This window comes from Canis lupus, chromosome 3, assembly GCF_003254725.2.
Source record: "Canis lupus dingo isolate Sandy chromosome 3, ASM325472v2, whole genome shotgun sequence".
NCBI classification, from domain to species: domain Eukaryota; kingdom Metazoa; phylum Chordata; class Mammalia; order Carnivora; family Canidae; genus Canis; species Canis lupus.
Window position 1 is genome coordinate 25,907,672 of NC_064245.1, and position 22,517 is coordinate 25,930,188.

General features: G+C 38.2%; 2 protein-coding genes across 4 annotated transcripts in view; one reads left to right on the forward strand and one right to left on the reverse strand.

Moving 5' to 3' along the window:
* LOC112653859 (uncharacterized) overlaps positions 1–20,688 on the forward strand; it is a 37,379-nt gene extending 16,691 nt beyond the window's left edge. The window contains exon 3 of the mRNA XM_049108119.1: positions 19,578–20,688. The gene's annotated coding sequence lies outside the window, so the exon portion shown is untranslated. The remainder of the gene's footprint in view (positions 1–19,577) is intronic.
* CKMT2 (creatine kinase, mitochondrial 2) overlaps positions 12,117–22,517 on the reverse strand; it is a 31,644-nt gene continuing 21,243 nt past the window's right edge. For all 3 annotated transcript variants that reach the window (XM_025438164.3, XM_049108315.1, XM_025438163.3), the window contains exons 6-10: positions 21,506–21,591; positions 20,497–20,620; positions 19,688–19,822; positions 18,436–18,561; positions 12,117–12,375 (exon numbers count right to left, since the gene is read on the reverse strand). In XM_025438164.3, coding sequence (XP_025293949.1) covers positions 12,256–12,375; positions 18,436–18,561; positions 19,688–19,822; positions 20,497–20,620; positions 21,506–21,591 — 591 coding nt within the window. In that variant the 3' untranslated portion in view covers positions 12,117–12,255. The remainder of the gene's footprint in view (positions 12,376–18,435; positions 18,562–19,687; positions 19,823–20,496; positions 20,621–21,505; positions 21,592–22,517) is intronic.

Consider the following 22,517-nt stretch of genomic DNA (forward strand, 5'->3'; position numbering starts at 1 on the left):
TTCAGCTTGATTACTTTCCATCTCTCTATCCTCCAGGTTGCTCAACCATTCTTCTCTAGTCTACAATTTATTTCACCTAGTGTATTTTATATTTCACTTACTAAATTCATCTCTGATTGGTTCTTTTTTATGGTCTGTCTGGATCTCACTAAGGTTCTCTACTGTTTTCTCAAGACCAATGAGTATCTTTATGATGGTCACCCTTTATATTCTGTGTCAAGCATATTACTTATCTCCATTTAGCTCTCTTGCAGTGATTTTGTCCTGTTCTTTCATTGGGATATATTCCTCTGTCTCCTCATTTTGTCTAACTCTTTGTGTCTGTTTTTGTCTCTTTTGCTTTTGAAAGCAGTGGTCTTATGAAGAAGAGGTCCTGTAGTGCTCTGCAGTGCAATGTCACCTGTTCACCAAAACCTGCACTTGGGTGTTTCCTATGTGTGTTGCATGCATCCTATTGTTGTGGCTGAGCCATGTTTGTCTTCATGCCAGCTACCTGCAATGTTTCTCTTTGCCCATTGGAGACAGGGTTAAGTCCCTGTGTTGTTACTGATCCAGTCTGGAGCCACTGGGGGTGAGTTGAGTCAGAGCAGGTGTTTGCCAGAGCTGCAGGAGGACTGAACTGCAGGATATTTTACCTATGGTTGTCCCCCGAGAAGCTGTGGTTGGTAGATAGGACCTGCATTCAGACCAGATATCTATTCCCAGCCCACTGCTAGGGACAGGGTTACACTGGTATGGGTAATTATCTCCCCCTCTACACCCAGGGAAGGAATCTTTTGGAAGAGTGCTCATCCCTGCCAGGGCTACTTGCACAGTGCCAGGCTTATGGCAGTGCTTTGGATGGGCTCTAGCCAAGGGTGATTGGAGGGAGCAGGTCTGCAGGAGAATGTGAGGGCAGGACATAGAGTCTTAGCAAGATTTGCATAGATCTCCTGCAGGAAGGGACCTGAAACTGTTTTAGAAAACTCTTGCTGCAGGGCTAGAAGAGATTCTACAGGGGAGTGCAGAGGTGGGGCATTTGTGTCAGTAAGGTCCACAAACATCTGTTATGGGAAAGGACCTGCAGTTGCTCAAAACTCCTGCTGAGGGTGGCTATATTGGAGAGGGCAAATCCACAGACCTATCCATGGGCAGGGTGAATTCTTAGTAAGCGAGGTGGAGAATGCAGTTTCCTGCAGGTGTCTGTATATCTAGTCTGGGGGGCAGAGGAAAGAAATGGTGCCCACCAGTTCTTCTGTTCTTAGAGAAGTCTCCCAATGATCCCTGCCCCTCCAGCATGGGCTATGAGATTAGTAAGCATATCTTCCTTCCATATACCCCAGGTGTTTTTTAAAAGCAAAGGGAATAGGAACTATAGAATAGAAATAGTGCATTTCAATTAATAAAGATAATTATTATGTGAAACTTATTTGGGTTGTATATTTATACATCTATATACTCCTATATGTGTACTGGATTCTAATACAAAATTTTTCTACATAAGTTACTGCAAAAAAAGTCACTGCCTTATTATTTATTCATCATAAAAACTTTGTGAGACAGGAATTACCTCCATTTTACAAATGAAATCAAGATTCTATTAAGTTAAAAAGAATCTAACCAAAGAGGTGAAAGGTCTGTACTATGAAAACTATAAAGCACTTCTGAAAGAAATTGACGCAAAGAAATGGAAAAACATTCCATATTCATGGATTGGAAGAACAAATATTATTAAAATATCTCTATTATCCAAAGCAATTTACACATTTAATTAGTCTGTCAAAATACAAACAGCATTTTTCAAAGAACTAGAACGAAGAATCCTAAAATGTGTATGGAACCATGAAAAACCAGAATAGCCAAAGCGACCTTGAAAAAGAAGAGCAAAGCTGAGGCATCACGATTCCAGACTTTGTTATATTACAAAGCTGTAGTGATAAAAACACTGTGACACTGGGACAAATACAGACATGTAGATCCATGGAACAGAATGGAAAACCCAGAAATGAACCCACAACTATATGGTCAACTAATCTTTGACAAAGCAGGAAAGAATATCCAATGGAAAAAAGACTTTACAACAAATGGTGTTGGGAAAACTGAAGAGCCACATGCAGAATGAAAGTAGATCACTTTCTTACACCATACACAAAACATAAAATGGATGAAAGACTTAAATGTGACACAAGAAACCATCAAAATCCTAGAGAACACAAACACTAACCTTTTTTACTTTGCTTATAGCAACTTCTTAGTAAATACATCTTCTGAGGCAAGGGAAACAAAGGCAAAAATAAACTATTGGGACTTTATCAAGTTAAAAAACTTCTGCACAGCGAAGGAAACAATCAACAAAATTAAAAGGCAGTCTACGGAATGGGAGAAGGTATTTGCAAACGGCATATCTGATAAAGGGTTAGTATCCAAAATATATAAGAACTTATAGAACTCAATAATCCAAAGCCAAATAATTCAAGGCAGAAGACATTTCTCTGAAAAAGACATACAATTGACTAACAGACACATGAAAAGGTGCTCAACATCACTTATCATCAGGGAAATACAAATCAAAACTACAATAAGATACCACCTTTCATCTCTCAGAATGACTAAAATTAACAACACAGGAAATAACAGATGTTGGTAAGAATGCAGAGGAAGGGAAACCCTTTTACACTGTTGGTGGGAATGCAACTGGCGCAGCCACTGTGGAAAACAGTATGGAGCTTTCCTTAAAAAGTTAAAAATAAAACTACCCTATGACCCAGCAGTTGCACTACTAGGTATTTACCCAGAGGATACAAAAATACTGATTTGAAGGGATACATGCACCCTGATGTTTATAACAGCATTATCAACAGCCAAATTATGGAAAGAACCCAAATATCCATCGACTGATAAATGGAGCTAAGAAACTACATTTATATATGATATAAATATATTACAATTTCATTCAAATTCAAAATCAACCATCAAAAAGAGTGAAATCTTATTTACAATGTTGTGGATTGAGCTAGAGTGTATTATGCTAAGTGGAAATAACTCAGAGAAAGACAACATATGATTTCAGTCATGTGTGGAATTTAGGAAACAAAACAGATGAATGTAGTGGGGGGGGGGCAAACCATACAACAGACTGATGCTGGAGGGAACGTGGGCAGAGTGAGGTTAAATGGGTGATAAGTATTAAGGAGGACACCTGTAATGAGCACTGTTTTGTATGTAAGTGACAAATCACTAAATTCTATATCTGAAACTAATATTCCACTGTTAACTGGAATTTAAAATTTGAAAAAGAGGGCAGCCCTGGTGGCGCAGCAGTTTAGCGCTGCCTGCAGCCCAGGGCGTGATCCTGGAGACCCTGGATGGAGTCCCACGTCAGGCTCTCTGCATGGAGCCTGCTTGTGTCTCTGCCTCTCTCTCTCTCTCTCTCTATGAATAAATAACATCTTTTAAAAAAATAAAATAAAATTTGAAAAAGAATAAGACTATGAAAAAAAATGCCCTTATTCATATAGTTGAATAATGGCAGAGCCAGAGTTTATGGCAGATCTTTTGACCTCAAAACAACTTGTGTCTGCTTCCAAAATATGTTCTTATATGACTTTTGGCCTGAGGGAGAATAACCAAGTCTCCATAAACAGACATACTTATGATGATAGTGTAGCAGCGAAGTCAAGGAGAAGGACACAGGTTTCTCTTTCCCCATGCAAGAGAACCAGAATGATTTCCTAGCCATCAAAGCTTCCTTTATCTGCATTCTGCTTCAGATGAAGTATAGCAAATTAAAAAGATCCCATGACTAAGAACAATGTTCTTTCACATCATTGCTTCATGAATACTGATTGAACTGTAGGAAATAGGAACTACTTGCATGCTATGACTACTTTGCCTGGGAGATAGGACATTCAATTAGAATTTTAATAATTACAAGTCTATCTCTTTCAATAGACTTACTTTCACATCAAACACCTTTTATTTTCACTGTAACATTGCTAGTATGCTTATTTTTTGTGGCAAAAGTCTAAATTGCCACAACTTCTGCAAACAGGATTATATCTATCAAATGTTTGGCAATGCTTGAGGAGAAAGAATATTCTTGTATCCAATTTAGATGCTGTTACATGATCTGAAAAATGAGGAACAGTCAGGGAAGGATATTTAATGAATATGGAGATTTCAACAAGAATTGAGATGCCAGATTGAGTGTTTAGAAATTTCATTGTAGACCTGGTTATTAAATGCCTGTCTTTAGTTATGAATATCTTGTTCTTAAAAAGGAAAGTTACAGATGAATAATTCCTTATAATACAATAAAGGTCAAATAGTCTTATAAATCAGTAGTTTCAAATGTAGATAAGATAATTAAAGTCTGTGGCAAACTAATATTCAATGCAAATGTGATTTTGCTATTGATGAGTAGAACGAATGGCAAAGGTGACAAATGAATTAGGTAAAAATATTACAAAAAGGAAAGATATTAGCTATACTTCCTGTACTGGAGATACTCTGTTAATTCTTCCTGTTAATAATAATTATGCTGTTTGGGATGCTGGGTTTCAAAACCTTTTTTTTTTTTCTTGTGACTATGTTCCCATTCCTGTACTTTTCATCTTCCTGACTTTATTTTATAACTGCAAATTTGTAAGTCTTAATCCACATCACTTATTTCACTGATTCCATAATCACCTCCCCTTTGGCAAACAACAACAGTTTGTTTTCTGTATTTATGAATCTGTTACTCATTTCTTTTTGTCATTCCACACACAAGTGAAATCAAATGGTACTACTTGCTTGCTCTCTAACTTATTTCACTTAGCAAAATACCATCTAGATCCACCCATGCTGTTGTAAAGGGTAAAAATCTCATTTCTTATGGCTGAGTAATATTCTATATGACGTCTTTTTTTTTTTGTATTTTTTTTTATTGGAGTTCGATTTGCCAACATATAGTATAACACCCAGTGCTCATCCTGTCCAGTGCCCTCCTCAGTGCCCGTCGCCCAGCCACACCATCCCCCGCTCCCACCTCCCCTTCCACCACCCCTTGTTTGCTTCCCAGAGTTAGGAGTCTTTCACGTTCCATCATCCTCTCTGGTATTTCCTACGCATTTTCTCTCCCCTATAATCCTTTTCACTATTTTCTTTATTCCCCTTATGAGTGAAACCATACAATGGTTGTCCCTCTCCGATTGACTTACTTCACTCAGCAGGATACCATCCAGTTCCATCCACGTCGAAGCAAATGGTGGGTATTTGTTGTTTCTGATGCCTGAGTAATATTCCATTGTATATAGATATACACAGAAGATATATTACACATCTTCTTTATCCATTCATCTTTCAGTGGGCACCAAGGCTCCTTCCACAGTTTGGCTGTTGTGGACATTGCTGCTATAAACATTGAGGTGCAGGTGTCCCGGTGTTTCACTGCATCTTTATCTTTAGGGTAAATCCCCAGCAGTGCAATTGCTGGGTCACAAGATAGTTCTATTTTTAACTCTTTGAGGAACCTCCACACAGTTTTCCAGAGTGGCTGCACCAGTTCACATTCTGACCAACAGTGCAAGAGGGTTCCCCTTTCTCCACATCCTCTCCAACATTTGTTGTTTCCTGTCTTGTTAATTTTCACCATTCTCGCTGGTGTGAGGTGATATCTCATTGTGGTTTTGATTTGTATTTCTCTGATGGAAAAGGATGCAGAACATTTTCTTATGTGATTCTTGGCCATGTCTATGTCTTCTTTTGTGAAATTTCTGTTCATGGTCTTTTGGCTACTGGTTTATCTATCTTATGAATTCTTTCAAAGAACCAACTCCTGGTTTTGTTGATCTGTTCTACAGTTCTTCTGGTCTCTATTTCATTGAGTTATGCTAGAATCTTTATTATCTCTCTTCTGCTTGGTGTAGGTTTTATTTGCTGTTCTTCTTCCACTTCCTTTAGGTGCGTGTGTGTTTGAGTTTTTTCCAGTTTTTTTGAAGGAGGCTTCTATTGTGATGCATTTCTCCTCTTAGGACTGCTTTGTATCCCAAAGATTTTGAATGGTTGTATCTTCAGTTTCATTAGTTTCCATGAATCTTCTTAATTCTTCTCTAATTTCCTGGTTGACCCATTCATCTTTTAATAGGATGCTCTTTAACCTCCAGTGTTTGAGTTTCTTCTAAATTTCTTATGATTGAGTTCAAGTTTCAAAGCATTATGGTCTGAAAATATGCAGGGACAATCCAATCTTTTGGTATCATTTGAGACCTGATTTGTGACCCAGTATGTGGTCTGTTCTGGAGAAAGTTCCGTGTGCACTTGAGAAGAATGTGTATTCAGTTGCATTCGAATGGAAAGTTCTTTATGTATCTGTGAAATCTATCTGGTCCAGTGTATCATTTAAAAGCCTTTGTTTTGGGCAGCCGGGGTGGCTCAGCGGTTTAGCACCACCTGCAGCCCAGGGCCTGATCCTGGAGGTCCAGGATCGAGTCCCACATTGGGCTCCCTGCATGGAGCCTGCTTCTCTCTCTGCCTGTGTCTCTGCCTCTCTCTCTCTCTCTCTCTCTCACTCTCTATCTCTCTCTGTCTCTCATGTATAAATAAATAAAATATTTAAAATAAATAAAGCCCTTGTTTCTTTGGTGATGTGCTTAGAAGATCTGTCATTTGCAGAAAATGCCATGTTGAAGTCTCCTATTAGTGTATTGTTATCTAAGTATGTCTTTACTTTGGTTATTAATTGATATACTTGGCAGCTCCCACATTAGGGGTATAAATATTCATGACTGTTAGGTCTCCTTGTTGGATAGACCCTTTAAGTATGATATAATGTCCCTCTTCAACACTTACTGTAGTCTTTGGGATAAACTTTATCTGACATGAGGATTGCTACCCCTGCTTTCTTTTGAGGACCACTTGAATGGTAAATGGTTCTCCAACCTTTCATTTTCAGGCTAGAGGTGTCCTTAGGTCTAAAATGAGTCTCTTGTAGACAGCAAATAAATGGGTCTTGCTTTTTTATCCAGTTTGAAAACCTGTGTCTTTTGATGGGATCATTTAGCCCATTCATGTTCAGAGTAACTAGTGAAAGATATGAATTTAGTGTCATCATAATAGCTATTCAGTCCCTGTTTTTGCAGATTATTTCTTTGGGCTTCCTGTTTCTTTTGCAGGGTCCCCCTTAATATTTCTTGCTGAGCTGGTTTGGTGGTCACATATTCTTTCAGTTTCTGCCTATCTTGGAAGCTCTTTATCTCTCCTTCTATTCTGAATGAGAGCCTTGCTGGATAGAGTATTCTTGGCTGCATGTTCTTCTCATTTAGTGCCCTGAATATATCCTGCCGGCCCTTTCTGGCCTGCCAGGTCTCTGTGGAGAGGTCTGCTGTTAATCTTATATTTCCCCCCATATAAGTTAGGGATCTCTTGTCTCTTACTACTTTTAGGATCTTCTCTTTACCTTTGGAATTGGCAAGTTTCACTATTAAATGTCGAGGTGCTGAACGGTTTTTATTGATTTTGGGAGGGGAAAACCTCTATCTCCTGGATCTGAATGCCTGTTTCCCTCCCCAAGTTAGGGAAGTTCTCAGCTATGATTTCTTCAAATATGCTTTCTGCCCTCTGGCCCTTCTCAGCACTCTCTAGAACCCCAATTATATGTAGATTCTTCCTTCTGAGGTTATCATTTATTTACCTTAAGCTTTCCTCACGTGCTCTTAATTGTTTTTCTCTTTTTTCCTCAGCTTCCTTCCTTGCCATCAGCTTGTCGCTTGTCTTCTATGTCGCTCATTCTTTCTTCTACCTCATTAACCCTCATCATTAGGACCTCCAGTTTGGATTGTATCTCATTTAATTGATTTTTGATTTCAGCCTGATTAGGTCTAAATTCTGCAGTCATGAAGTCCCTTGAATCCTTTAGATGACTTCTTAATCTGTTCAACCTATCACAGACACGTAGATAGTTGCCACATCATGTTTATTGTAAATAATGCTGCAGTATTATCCACATGAGGTGCTTATACCGTTTCAAATTTGTGTCTTGTTTTCTTTGGGTAAACAACTCATAGTGGATCACATGGTGATCCAGTAATTCCACCTTTAATATTTTGGGGAAACTCCATAGTTTTTCATGGTGACTGCGCCAGTTTACATTGCCACCAAAAGTGCATGAGGGCTCCTTTTCCTCCACATCCTCGTTGACACTTGTCATTTCTTGTCTGTGTGATTCTGGCCATTCTGACAAATGTGAGGTACTGTCTCATTGTGATTATGGTTTGCATTTCCTTGATGTTAGTAATGTGGAGATTCTTTTCATGTGTCTGGTGGTTATTTGTAGGTCTTCTTGGGGGAAAATGTATATTTAGATGTTCTGCCCATCTTTTAATGATTTGTTGTTTCCATGTTGACTTCAGTAAGTGCTTTACATATTTTAGATATGAACCCCTTATTGGAAATATCGCTTGTATTTTGTCCCATTCAGTAGGTTGCCTTTTCATTGTGTTGATAGTTTCCTTCGCTGTGCAGAAGCTTGTTATTTTGTTGAGGTCCCAGTTGTGTGTTACTGCTTTTGTTTTACGTGCCTGAGGAGACCTATCCATAAGTATGTTGTTGAGGCCAATGTCCAGTGTTTTACTGTCTAAGTTTTCTGTTAGGAGTTTTATGGCTCCATGCCTCACATTTAGCTCTTTAATCCATCTTGAGTTTATTCTTGTGTGTGGTATAGGAAAGTGGTCCAGTTTCATTCTTATGCATTTAGCCATCCAGTTTCCTCAGCACCATTTGCTGAAAAGACCATCTTTCCCCCATTGTATACTCTTGCCCCCTTTGCTGTAGATTAACTGACCAGAGGATCATGGGGTCTTTTCCAAGCTCTCTGTCCTGTTCCCTGGATCTAAAGGTCTCTTTTGGTGCTGGTACCATACTGCTTTGATTACTATAGTCTTGCAGTATATCTTGAAACCTGAGATTGTGATACCTCCAACTTTGTTCTTCTCTCTCAAGAGTGCCTTGGCTGTTTGAGTTTTTTTTCGACTTCATGGAAATTTATTTATTCTAGTTTGGCAGAAAATGCTAGTGTTGTTTTGATAGGGACCATTCTGAATCTGTAGATTGCTTTGGGCAGTATGAACATTCCAGCAATATTCATTCTTCCAGTCCATGAGCATGGTATATTTTCCATTTGTTTGTGTCATCAAATTTCTTTCATCAATGTCGTCTTGTTCTTTGAGGATAGGTCTTTTACTTCCTCCTTAGTCCAATTTATTCCTAGGTGATGTTTTCTTTTTGGTGTGATGTAAGTGGAATTGTTTGCTTAGTCTCTACTTTGTTATTGGTGTGTAGAAACACAACAGATTTCTGTGTATTAATTTTGTATTCTGCAACTTTAATGATTTCATGTATTCTGATACTTTCTTCCTGGTTTCTAATGGAGTTTTTTTTTTTTTTTTTTTATGGAGACCTTTGGGTTTTGTATGTATATTATCATGTCATCTACAATAGTGATAGTTGTACTTCCTCCTTACCACTTTGGATGCTTTTTCTTTCCTTCTCTGATTGCTGTAGCTATGATGTCCACTACTATGGTGAATAAAACTGGTGAGGGTAGACATGCTTGTCATCCTCCTGATCTAAGAGGAAAAATTTTTTCATCCATTGAGTATGTGTTTAGCTGTGAGTTGTTCATATATGGCCTTTATTATGTTGAGGACTGTTTTCCCTGAATCCCCTTTGATGAGAGTTTGTATCATGGATGGATATTGTATTTTGTTAGATGCTTTCTCTGCATCTACTGAGATGATAGGGTTTTTATCCTCCCTCTTATTAATGTGATGTATCCCATTGCTTGATTTGTGAGTATTGAACCACCCTTGTGTCTCAGGAATAAATCCCACTGGACCATGATGAATGATCCTTTTCATGTGCTGTTGAATTGATTGTGCTCATGTTTGGCTGGGGAGTTTTGCATGTGTTCATCAAAGATACTGGCCTGGGTTTTCTTCTTTGTGCTTTTGGTCTTGGTATCAGGCTAATGCTGGTGTGGTAGAATGAATTTCAAACTTTTCCTTCGTCTTCTGTTTCTGGGAATAGCTTGAGAAGAATAGATAATTGACTCTTTTTAAATGTTGTCATGTAGGTTTAGATCACAAAGCTTGCTTCCTTTCTATGTCAGTATCCATATATTTTTATGCCAGTGCTTGCCTTCCAGCTGTTCTTTCAAAAAAACAAAAAAGCCCACCAAAATAATGTTGGCATATGCCCCTGCTGATCTCCTCAGCTCCTATATGCTTATGTTTCTTTAGCTGTAGGCATTTGCCTTCATTTACCTCTTATAAGGCCTTTCAGAAGAGGAACTGTCAGGTCTGTTGGTTTGCCATAAAGCATGGTTTTAAGGGATATTCAGAGATCGGTTATTGTAATATTACTGTAATGGTTCCTATCTTTTTATGACTTTTTCCAAAAACTCCCTATATAGTACTTACAATGTATTGAGCACTTTGAAATGCATTTTGCAATTATCAATGTTCTGCTCCCAACAGCCCTATGAGGTAGTCATTATTGTGATCATTATATACGAAGGAAACAGAGGAACATAGAGGTTGAGTAAATCATTTAATGTCCTATGGTGGGAGAGTTGGGACTTGTGCAATTCCAATGTGCATATGGAGTCAACTACCATACCACCAGTGTTAGCTCCCCCTCATCTGTCTGTCCCTAGAATGCCAGTCTGCATGAAGTTCTGATCTCCTTTGTCTATAGGCCTTGACTGATAGAACAGCCTCCATTCCATCCCATTCAAGATATTTAACATGATATTTTCAGTTATATTGACTCCAGTTTCCTTGTCTGAATTTTTACCACACATCAATTTACCATTCAGACATTAATGTGATACCTATCAGCACTAGCCTGAGTACATTCTCTTTTCATTTTTTCTCAGTGTAGCAGGATGGAAGGCAAATGTGTACATTTAGAACAGCAATTAATGTTTACCCTAGCACCTATAGTGTTCACCTGCAGAATGCAGAACTTGATCTCATTCCTGTCACTGAAGCAAACACTTTTTTTTAATGTTGTGGCACAATTTCACAACTTCCTACAGAGTTCCCCCTAACTCTTCTGTCATGCCCCTTCATGTTCCAGATATCACATGATGGATGTAAAAGTATATCAGAATTTGATATAAGTATATGCATGCTGAGGGAATAATTTAGCTTTTGAATTATACTAACACATATTCAATATTCGACCTCAAATTGTATATTTCTCTTGAGAGAGTAAATATACAAACCCATGGGGATCCCTGGGTGGCTCAGCGGTTTGGTGCCTGCCTTCGGCCCAGGGCATGATCCTGGAGTCCGGGATCGAGTCCCGCATTGGGCTTCCTGCATGGAGCCTGCTTCTCCCTCTGCCTGTGTCTCTGCCTCCCTCCCCCTGTCTCTCATGAATAAAAAATTATATATATATATATATATATATATATATAAAATACACACACACATATATACAAACACACAATTTCAGACCATATTTGACAGTATTACTTTAACTCATAATCTTTGCAGCATCCAGTTCAGGAAGCCAAGCCACTGTCTAACTTAACAGCTGAGAGATTTGGCATGGTCTGTTTAACTGCCATTTTCCCTAATTTTTTTTTACCCTTCTTCCAACTCAGGACCAACCAAAGAAAGCTAAATATGCTTCTCAAACCAGTTCCATCAGATACCTTATTTCGAGTTGTTCTGCTTTGTTTCTTCATGCCTACAACCCCATCAGGTTATACCTGAAACTCCCATTTGTCACCGGAATGGTTTTGTATGCTTGTATTAATTTAAGTGATGGTGGCTGACTCTCCCTTTCTGTATCCATCCCTGAATAAGTACCTCTGTGTGTCCTCATTTGTGTAGTTGTATTTATTTCCACATCCTCAAGAGAGATGCTCTAGTTACCAGAAATATGATTGGAAAATGAAGGAGTAATATACCAATGTTGCCCATAAAGTTTTGTTAGTCTTAATATTATAATATCTAGATGACTGGAAGGTTTTTAGATTTGTGTGTAAGTGGTCTTAAAAATGTTTTATCTTGCTTTAACATATTTTTGCCTGCTACTTGTAATTTGATTTATTTGCATTCTTAATTTTAAAAATCAGGGAAACTAAGGATATTAAGGAGAGTTTTATTTTAAAGATAGGATATACAATTTTACATTTTTCCAAGTCTATAAAAACTCTCAGAGTAAAAATTCTTGATGTCTGTCATACCAGCAGACAGATTATTTGTAGTTTGAAAAAGAAAAAGTTCACTTCCTGCTAAACTGAGGCAGAGGTGGTGGGACCTTAATATCTTGACCTCTCTCCAACTTCTTTTCACAATCCACGAGGTAGTTGACTCCATCGATGACTATCTGAACAAGCTCAACCTTTGATAGTGAAAAAGATGAATGATTAATTTGCATAGAAGACATATGCAAAAAAAAAAGACATATGCAAGGCATTAATAAGAACAATACTAGGAGAAATAAGAAATTACCATGTTAGGTGGACTTAACAATTTCTTCTTTCTCAGTATTTCTCTAAAGTATAGAGGGGAGGGTTGCTCTCCCAGTCTTTTGAGTTACTTTTTGTGAGACCCTTTTAAATCTATGAAAACCATTAGTGTGCATGTCAGACACTACCCCCCATCAGTCTCTCCTTTAAGTTTATCTAAAAGTAAAATCACAGGACTGCCTGGGTGGCTCAGAGTGGTTGAGCATCTGACTTTGCTTTGGGTCATGATCCCAGAGTCCTGGTATCGAGTCCTGCATCAGGCTCCCTGCTAGGTTGAGAGTCTGCTTGTCTCTCTCCTTTTGCCCCTCACCCTGCTTGCCCACCCCCTCTCTCTAATAAGTAAATCTTCAGGGGAAAAAAAAGGTAAAATTACAGTGACACCTTTGTTTTGTTCTTTGACCTGTTAATGTTCCATTAAGCTATCTGTGCACTATAGCTTAGATAGTATCTGAACTAAATATCTTGTCATTTACACAGTAACTAGCTTTTTGAAAAATCCAATATTTGATGATTAAATCATGTTTTCACTGTACCAGGCAAATTTGCTACTTAAAGGAAACTTTGTAAATTAGAATAAACCTTTAAAAATTCTACTATTAAAAAAAAAAGTTAGAACTTTGATTTACAAAAAATCTGGTTTTTATTAAATTAGAGCACATCTACCTATGAATTTTTTTCTTGGGATGCTTCCTAAAGAAGGGCAAACTAAGATAGTAAGCAATTAATAATTCAAGAATGAACAGCAAGGATGAAAAGGGATTGTTTCGTGCTGTATATACCTTAGGAATAATTGAGTCTAGTACCCTCCTCACTTCTTTTCAGGCATAAGGAAACAGGCCCTGAGAGAAGGTTAGGTCAGAAAGCTAGCCATCGGTAATCAAACAAACACAAGTTTTTGTTTATCCAATTTGACCTCTCCTGGTGTTCATGAGGACATGGTGAGATGGTTCTCTCATTCACTACCAAAGGGACTCTATCTTGATATAAATCTTTTGGTAAGAAATTTGGTCATAAGTAAGGTCCCCTCATCTTTAATTTCTCAGGAATTCTCTTCCTAAAAATATATCCTAACTAAATAGAGTTGTGATTAGAGTTATGTATAGAGATGGTTACAGAATTATGTAGATGTACAGAATTATGTAGAGATCAACAAATTAGATGTTAGGTAGATAATTTTTAATGACAGCATAGTAAAGATATACCCCATTATGTTTTTGAAGAATAATATTGTAAGAAAAAGCTCATGATAGAATATGTTGGAAAAAACTGTTATGATATCAAATATATGACTGTTTTATCTTTAAAAAAAGAGGTATTCCAATAATTGTAAAAATGGAAGGCATGCCTTCTGCTTGGAGAGTCCCAGGGCAGTCCCAGCACCAAGTGCCATGGGACCCGCAGCCCATGCCAGCCACAGCTGCAGCCATCCAGTCACCAGGTACACACAGTCTACACATGGGACAACCATACATGAGACCATTCTTTCAGCTTTAGGAAAAGTAGTTTCTGCCCAATTCATAGAAATAAAGACAAAGTCAACAAAATTAGGACACATAGAAATATGCTCCAAACAAAAGAATTAGATAAAACCTCAGAAAAATAACTGAACTAAGTGAATCAGAGATAACCAATCTACCTGATAAGGAATTCAAAGTAATGGTCATAAAGATGCTCACCAGACTGGAGAGGAGGAGAGTAGATGATCTCAGAACCCCAAACAGAAAATTTGAAAAGAACCAATCATACACTAGAGGGAGTCAACAGTAGATTAGAGGATACAGAAGAATGAATAAGCCATATAGAAAACAGCAGTAGTACCCCAGCTACATAGGAAAAAGAAACTAGGTTAAGGGATCATTTGGACAACATCAACCAAAGAAGTATTTGCATTATATAGTGGTCCCAGAAGGAAGAGAAAAAAATTGAACAATTATACCAAGAGCTGCTTCTTTTAAAACATTTAAAAATTGATAAATCTTTAGCTAGAATCATTTAAAAAGGATCCAAATCAAATCAGAAGTTACAAAGACTGCTATTAAAACTTACATGCCAACAAATTGGACAACCTTGAAGAGATGGAGAAATTCCTAGAAATATAATATTCTAGAACTGAACCATAAAGAAATAGAAAATCTGAACAGACCAATAACTAGTAACAAAATTGAACAAGTAATCAAATCTCAAAGAAAAGGCCAGAACCAGATGATGGATTTTGTAGGCAAGCTCTACCAAATATTGAAAAAAGAGTTAAGACTTATTCTGCTCAAACTGTTCCAAAGAACAGAAAAGGAAGAAAACCTTCAAACACCTTCTATGAGACCAACATTACCCTGACACCAAAACCAGACCAAGACACAAGAAAACTACAGGCCAAGATCACTAATGGAAATAGATGCAAAAATCCTCAACAAAACAGTAGCAAACCAATTCAACAGTACATTAAAAGGATCACTCACCATGATCAAGGGAGATTTATTCCAGGGATACACAATTGGATAAATATCCATAAATCAGTGTTCTACAACACATTAACAAAATGAGGATAAAAGCCATATAATCATCTCAATAGCTGCGGAGAAAGCAATCTAACAAGGGCAACATCATTCAAGATACAAACTCTTATCAAAGTGGGTTCAGGGAGAACAGGCCTCAACATAATAAAGGCAAACATACAGAAAACATCCTCATACTAAGTGGTGAAAAACAACTTTTCCTCTAAGATCAGAAAACAACAAGCATGCCTACTCTCAACACTGTTATTCAACATAGTACTGGATGCCCTAGCCCCAGAAACCAGAAGAGGTAAAAATAAAAGCATCCAAATTGGTAAGGAAGAAGTAAAACTGTCACTACTTGCAGATGACCTTTTACTAGACATAGGAAACACCAAAAACTCAATCATGAAACTAGTAGAATAACTGAATTCAGTAAAGTTGAAGGCTACAATATTAATATACAGAAACTGTTGTATCTTTACACAATAAATGAAGTAGCAGAAAGAGATATTAAGCAAACAATTCCACTTCCATCATACCAAAAAGAAAATAACACCTAGGAATCAATTGGACGAAGGAGGTGAAAGACCTATCCTCTGAGAACTAGAAGACATTGATGAAAGAAATTTGATGACACAAGTGGAAAATATACCATGTCATGGACTGGAAGAATGAATATTGCTGGAATGTTCATACTGCCCAAAGCAATCTACAGATTCAGAATGGTCCCTATCAAAAGTACTAGCGTTTTCTGCCAAACTAGAATAAATAAATTTCCATGAAATCAAAAAAAAAAAACTCAAACAGCCAAGGCACACCCTTGAGAGAGAACAACAAAGCTGGAGGTATCACAATCCCAGGTTTCAAGATGTACTGCAAGACTATAGTAATCAAAGCAGTATGGTACCAGCACCAAAAGAGACCTTTAGATCCAGGGAACAGGACAGCTCGGAAAAGACCCCATGATCCTCTGGTCAGTTAATCTACAGCAAAGGGGGCAAGAGTATACAATGGGGGAAAGATGGTCTTTTCAGCAAATGGTGCTAAGGAAACTGGATGGCTAAATGCACAAGAATGAAACTGGACCACTTTCATAAACTCAAGATGGATTAAAGAGCTAAATGGAGCCATAAAACTCCTAAAAGAAAACCTAGGCAGTAAACCATTGGACATTGGCCTCAACAACATACTTATGGATAGGTCTCCTCAGGCAAGTAAAACAAAAGCAGCAACACATCAATGGGACTATGCCAAAATAATGGAACACCACATCATCTAATTTAAAAACATGGGCAAAACTCCTGAATAGACATTTTCTTCAACAAGACCTACAAATAGCCACCAGACACATGAAGAGGCTCCACACCACTATCAGCAAGGGAATACAAACCAAAACCACAAGATAGCACCGTGAACTGTCAGAATGGCTAGTATCACAAAGACAAGAAATGACAGATGTTGGTAAGGATTCAGTGGAAAAGGAGCCCTCATGTGCCTTTGATGGCAGTGTAAACTAGTGTGGCCACTGTGGAAAACAGTATAGAGATTCCTCATAAAATTAAAAAGAGAGATACCATACAATTCAGTAACTTCATTACTGGTATTTACCCAAGGAAAACAAAGACAAATATGAATAATTATGTCCACTCCTAAGTGTCTATTGATAGATGAACAGATAAAGATGTGACATATGTGTGTGTGTGTGTGTATATATATATATATATATATATACACACACACAATGTAATATTCAGCCATAAGAAGATTGAGGTCTTACCATTTGTGACAACATAGGTGGACCTAGAGAGCATTATAAGTACAATAAATCAGATAGAAAAAGACAAATACCATATGATTTCACTTATATGTGTAATCTACAAAACGAAACAAAAACGAACCAGACCATAAATACAGAACACAGAAAACAAACTAGTGGCTGCCAGATGCAAAGATGGGTGAAGGCAGTGGGAGGTATAGGCTTCCAGTGTGGAATGAATAAGTGACAGGGATGAAAGAGAATATGATCCATGTTACTGCTATAGCACTTCATGGTGACAGATGGTATCTACATTTGTGGTGAGGTTAGCATAGCACATGGAGTGTTAAATCAGCCTCATCCAGAGCAAAGGTTAATACGTTAAAAAGATCACTGTCTTCCTAAATAACAAAGAGCTGTGAACTCATGACTAAATTTGTTCATGTGAATAAAACTATACAAAACATAAATTTTACATAATAAACCTATTTTAAAAATGAAAGGCAATACAGAATAATGTTCACAATGGTTTTCTTAGGGTTAAGTTAAATAAGTATTATTTTTAATACTTTTTGGCATATTTCTAGCTTTTATAATGGTAACCTAACTTACTTTTAGGACTTAAAAAAATTTTTTAAGTTATGATTGTCTTTCCAATAAAAATCTAGTTACTATTAGAAGCAGACAGGCATAGGCTCCAGATCTTCTTTATTCACTACACCACATATTATTCAATAAATTTCAGAAGTTGTATTTATAGCTACTTCTCTCTCAACTACTTTACCAGAGGTGGAAGCACACAAGCTGATTTGCCTTGAGTGTTTCCTCCTTCCCTTTTCTCAGTTTACTGGGAGAGATACACCAATAGGCAGTGAAATATTTGAAAGCTAGCAAAGAAGAAAGAGCATCAATAATGCAAAGATTTAATAACCAGCCACTGAGTTATGAAGATTTTTATGTTAGGAGAGGCTTTTAAATTAATAATGAACCTAATACATTCAGTGGGACCATATCCAGATAAATTGGCATGACTTACTGGGATCAGCACTTGCTTAGGATTCAGCGGTATATTCCTTAAGTGCTCTGTATGCTCTGTCTTATGCATCACTCCAGGCCTACCTCTAGTTTATGAATGCTGTTCATCCTATGTGCTCACAGAATCCTAAACATTATTTCAGGAGCACAATCTTTTATATCCCTAGTGTATGTGTTATATGTCATCTTTAGTCCCCCAAAAACAAAATTTTCAAACTCTCAAGTATCTAAAAATGAAGCATGTGGCTTTCACCAAAGGAAATTCAAAATCAAGAGAAAAGTCCACTATTTTACTACTCTCAGAGAGCTCACACATTGTCCGACATCACAGTGATAAAATGCTGCTGTCCTTTGGCATAATAGAGCTCCTGTTGCTGAAAGACTGCTGGAATACCTCTCAGGGGTGAGGTGCTGACAAGAGTCCTGCTGTGAACTCCTCTATTTACCTATATGGTCTCAGCTTACATTGTGCGCTTATTTCCCATGGATGATTAGTACCACAGAATGAAACACTAATAGTACTCAGGGAAAAGAGGAGGTCTTGACTTCTGTGAATAAGGCAAGGCTATTTAGGCTACTTCTCTATTCCCTTGTTCTCTTAAGCTAATATTGTTAGCTCATGTTTGGAAAGTGAGAAGAGATGTTACCTCTGATCGACCAATTCGATCTATATTGGAAATATCATACACATCCGCCACAGCTGCCGTGTCTACGCCACCTGTGCCACGCTTCTGAAGTCTTAGGTTTTCCAGGATCTTAGAAAAGCGTGGATCCTGGGACAAAGGACAATACTGAATGTCATAAGAAGCAAAAGTGACTCGCCATCATTGACATGTTCACTTAGTAAAATGTACAATGAGAGATAGTAACAGTTAATATTAACTGTATATTAAGCATATACTTACTATATACCAGGGCACTATGCTAGAACTTTTAAATTTTACAACAACCCCATGAAGTAGGTATTGCTCTCATTCTCATTTCACAGATGAGGCTCAGGAATTCACTCATGAGGGTCACACAGCTAGAAGGTAGTAGAACTGGTATTAACTTCTGTATCATTTTTGGCATTTGGATGCCAGCTTTGGTGAGTTACTTGGTGAGATTATTCTTCGGTATAATAGTTTCACCGAGAAAATTAAAATCATGAAGTTAAATCACATCAAACAGTTGTCTTACCATTGGAATAATTTTCATTCTGTTTTCGGTAGGAAGCACATTTTCTAAAATTGTTAGCAATTATTTGATTTGCTTGTGCTGTGGCAGAAAGTCCTGAGTGCCTACCAGAATTGTTTTTCCTCCTCCTCCACAGATGGAGCTGAGAAAGTTGCCACTGACTGAACTCTTGTAAATGGAACAAACACAAGGGATGTGTGCACTTCCAAGCCTAGACTTTAAATCTTTACAGGGCCACACCTGCATCCTCTCTCCCCTTCCCACCAGCTGGAACTTAGGGCCTGACTGTGACCATGGCGAGGGGACAGTCACCTGGAATTTGTTAAAAATCCAAATTCTGCAGGTTAGCCAAGCAATCTGTTTACAAGCTCCAGGTAATTTTGATGTAGGCTCAGGCAGGAGAACCCCTACCCTGGGAGAGACAGGTGGAAGGGACTCCAAGAAGCAGGGCAGAGCAGCCTGCTCGACCATCCTGACTTGTAGGGAGGAATATTCAAACTTCTTGTTCTTGAAGCCACAGCTCTCTCTTACAGCCCTTATTAGCCTTTTATCCTAACTGATACAAGTATCTTTTGAGGCAAAATGAACTCTTTCTTATTATTTTCTATTACAGGTGCAGAAACTAAGGGTTAAGGAATGATGACCATTTTTCCCTCCACAAAGAATTCACATCCGAGCTTATCCTGGTGGAACCCTACAGGGCTGTTGGCTACCTAACATTACCTTGCTGAGTTTTGGGATCCTAACGTGGACGCCAGCACGCAATCCTGTGCCAAGGTTCGAAGGGCAGGTCAGAATGTATCCTAGTCGCTCATTCCACATGAACTCCCAGCCTCGAGCTTGGATTAAGCGTTCCACCTACAACAGTGAACAAATGGAGTTCTTAAATATCCATTTACTCAGTACATCCAAACACTCAGTACATCCTACACTGTTCTCTGTGTAGCTGACATGCAGAGACGTGTACTGGATGTTTGCCATGAATGAAATTTAGGTTAAGTTGTATTATAATGTCCTTAATGGAAAAAGGCACTACTATCAGAATATGAAAATGGTCCAATTAAATTTGATGAAACATGTAAAGTACTGAAGGCAATACCTAGAACATACTAAACATTCAATGGATGCTGTTACTATTTTTCATTTGAGAATAATAGAATATAGGTGTTCTCAGCAAGTAAGGCTGTGTTCAGGTTACTTATGAACATAGTTATATCCTATACTGTCTCTATACTTAGAATAGCCAAGAGCACTGTTACAGAAGTTGGACTATAATTAGCGATCCACAGACTTCCTAAACCATCCTGGATTGGGGAGGGAAGCATAGGAACTTACTAGTAAAAGCAAAAAAAAAAATAAAATAAAAAAAAGTCACCAATTCTTGGAAGCACTGCCCTGGTGGTTCCCACCCTCAAAGAGTGCCATGATCCTGAGAAAAAATTAGCCCTTGGAAATAACCATAGTGTCTTCTGTCAAGAATGAAAAAGTGATTTCATTTTAATGAATATTCAGAAATCTTGATAACATCTTACTTCTTTTAGTCCACGACAGAATCGCTCAAATACTCTTTTCATATTGCCTCCTTTTTCCATAGAGATTACCCTCGTGTGGTCTTCCTCATTAATCCAGATGAGAAATGTCTTGTCATAATTATGCCTGATGAAAAGAGAAATATGGTGTTGCTCGTTAAATACATTAGTTTCAACACATGAAAATTCCCTTTACCTCTGTAGCTTGATTGCTTCATTTCGCCTTCCTCGTTTCTTAGCCCTGATTCTTTCTTTGTGCCTGAACAAGTACTACAAAATAATGTTACCTTGACAGAATTAAGAGTAAGACCAACTTCATGTTTTTGCCCAAAAAGGATATAATCTTCCCCAGTCCTTTGACGAGGATGATAATAACTATGGGTAACATTTGGTTTTGACACTAACAAGAGTATTCTCCTAATAGGCTCAACCAAAATCATGTGTTGCTTAAAGTTTTTTACCTGCAGTCCAAGACGTATGGGGTGCACAATATTTCACATGTTTGCTGCATAGCTGCTACCTATCCGCACACTGAGTAACTGCTCATGAGCACACTTGCTACAACTTCTTTGGGTAGTGTCATAATAACCTACCAAAGTACAGGAATCAAAGGGGACTGAGGACTTTGGCCAAGATAAAAATATGTACATACTCGATATCCATTCTTTGTAGGATTTTGCTTAAATCCTCAATATTTTTCATTTTTTTTTTTTGGGGGGGGGGGTCATAAAACATTCTCTGTGAGGTCAAATAATATGAAGCTCAAGTTTCTTAAAAAGTCTTTTTTCTCATGCATAATTCATGCAAGCCAGTGAACATTCTTATATATCTTAGAAACATCACAACACTTTGGAATTACACACACACACGCAATTTCTAAAATCCTCTCCAGTGAGCTCAAGCCGGGCATGCTGTCAGCTGCAGATCACAGCAACTTCAGGTTAGGACAAGCCGGTGATCTGAACCAGATCCTGTGCGCACACTGCAAATGTGAGCAGTGCTATGTCCCTACCAGATTCCCCTGGCGTCTGGCCAGTCACGGGCCATCCCAGCACATGTTAGTAAAGGGGATACTGGCTTATCAAATAGAAAGTGGTCCTGCAGGCCAAAAGGGACAAAGCAGAAAGGAGAAAATGACAAGATGAGACGCAGCTCTGTCAGGCAGTGGCTCTCAGCCGTGGCTGTCCAGTGGAATAACCGGGGTGGGGGGGGGGGGGGGGGACTTTAAAAAAATACTAATGCTCCCTTCCTGCTCCTGGAGTTTCTGTCCTAATTGTTACGGGGTGTGGCCTGGGATTTCTGAAAGCTCCTCAGGTGATTCTAGTGTACAGCTGAGGCTGAAAACCTCACGGCAGTAATCACTATGGATTACCTTCACCTACTGGCACCAAAACCACACAGTGACCGAGTGGCCAGTGAGGGAGGGACGCTACCCTGAAGTCTTATACAGCCACTGTTCTCTGTGTAGCTGACATTATTTGTTCTTTTATTATTAGCATACCTTTCCCTAGAAAGTATTAGATATGTAGAATAATGGTTTATAAATAAATAGCTACCATTAATTTAATGCTCAATATGTGCAAGGCTCCATGCTGTGTGCTTTTATTTACCTGAATCCTCACAACACTAGGAGGCAAGTATAATCATTTTATTTTATGAGCCAGGAAAACCCATTCAGAGTGAGAAAACCTACCCTATATCACATAGCTAAGAAGTAACAGAGCCTAGATTCAAACCTAGACATGTGTGACTCCCAAGCTTGTGCCTTTGACTACAGTATACTACTCTTAATATCAAAATCAGTGAAAAGAGGGGCACCTGGGTGGCTCAGCAGTGGAGCATCTGCCTTCAGCTAAGAGCGTAATCCCAGGATCCAGGATTGAATCCCATATCAGGCTCTCTGCAGGGAGCCTGCTTCTCCTTCTGCCTGTGTCTCCCTCCCTCATGAATAAATAAATAAAAATCTTAAAAAAAAAAAATCCGTGAAGAGACAGACCGTTTTCTTACTGTATGTATACAGTTAG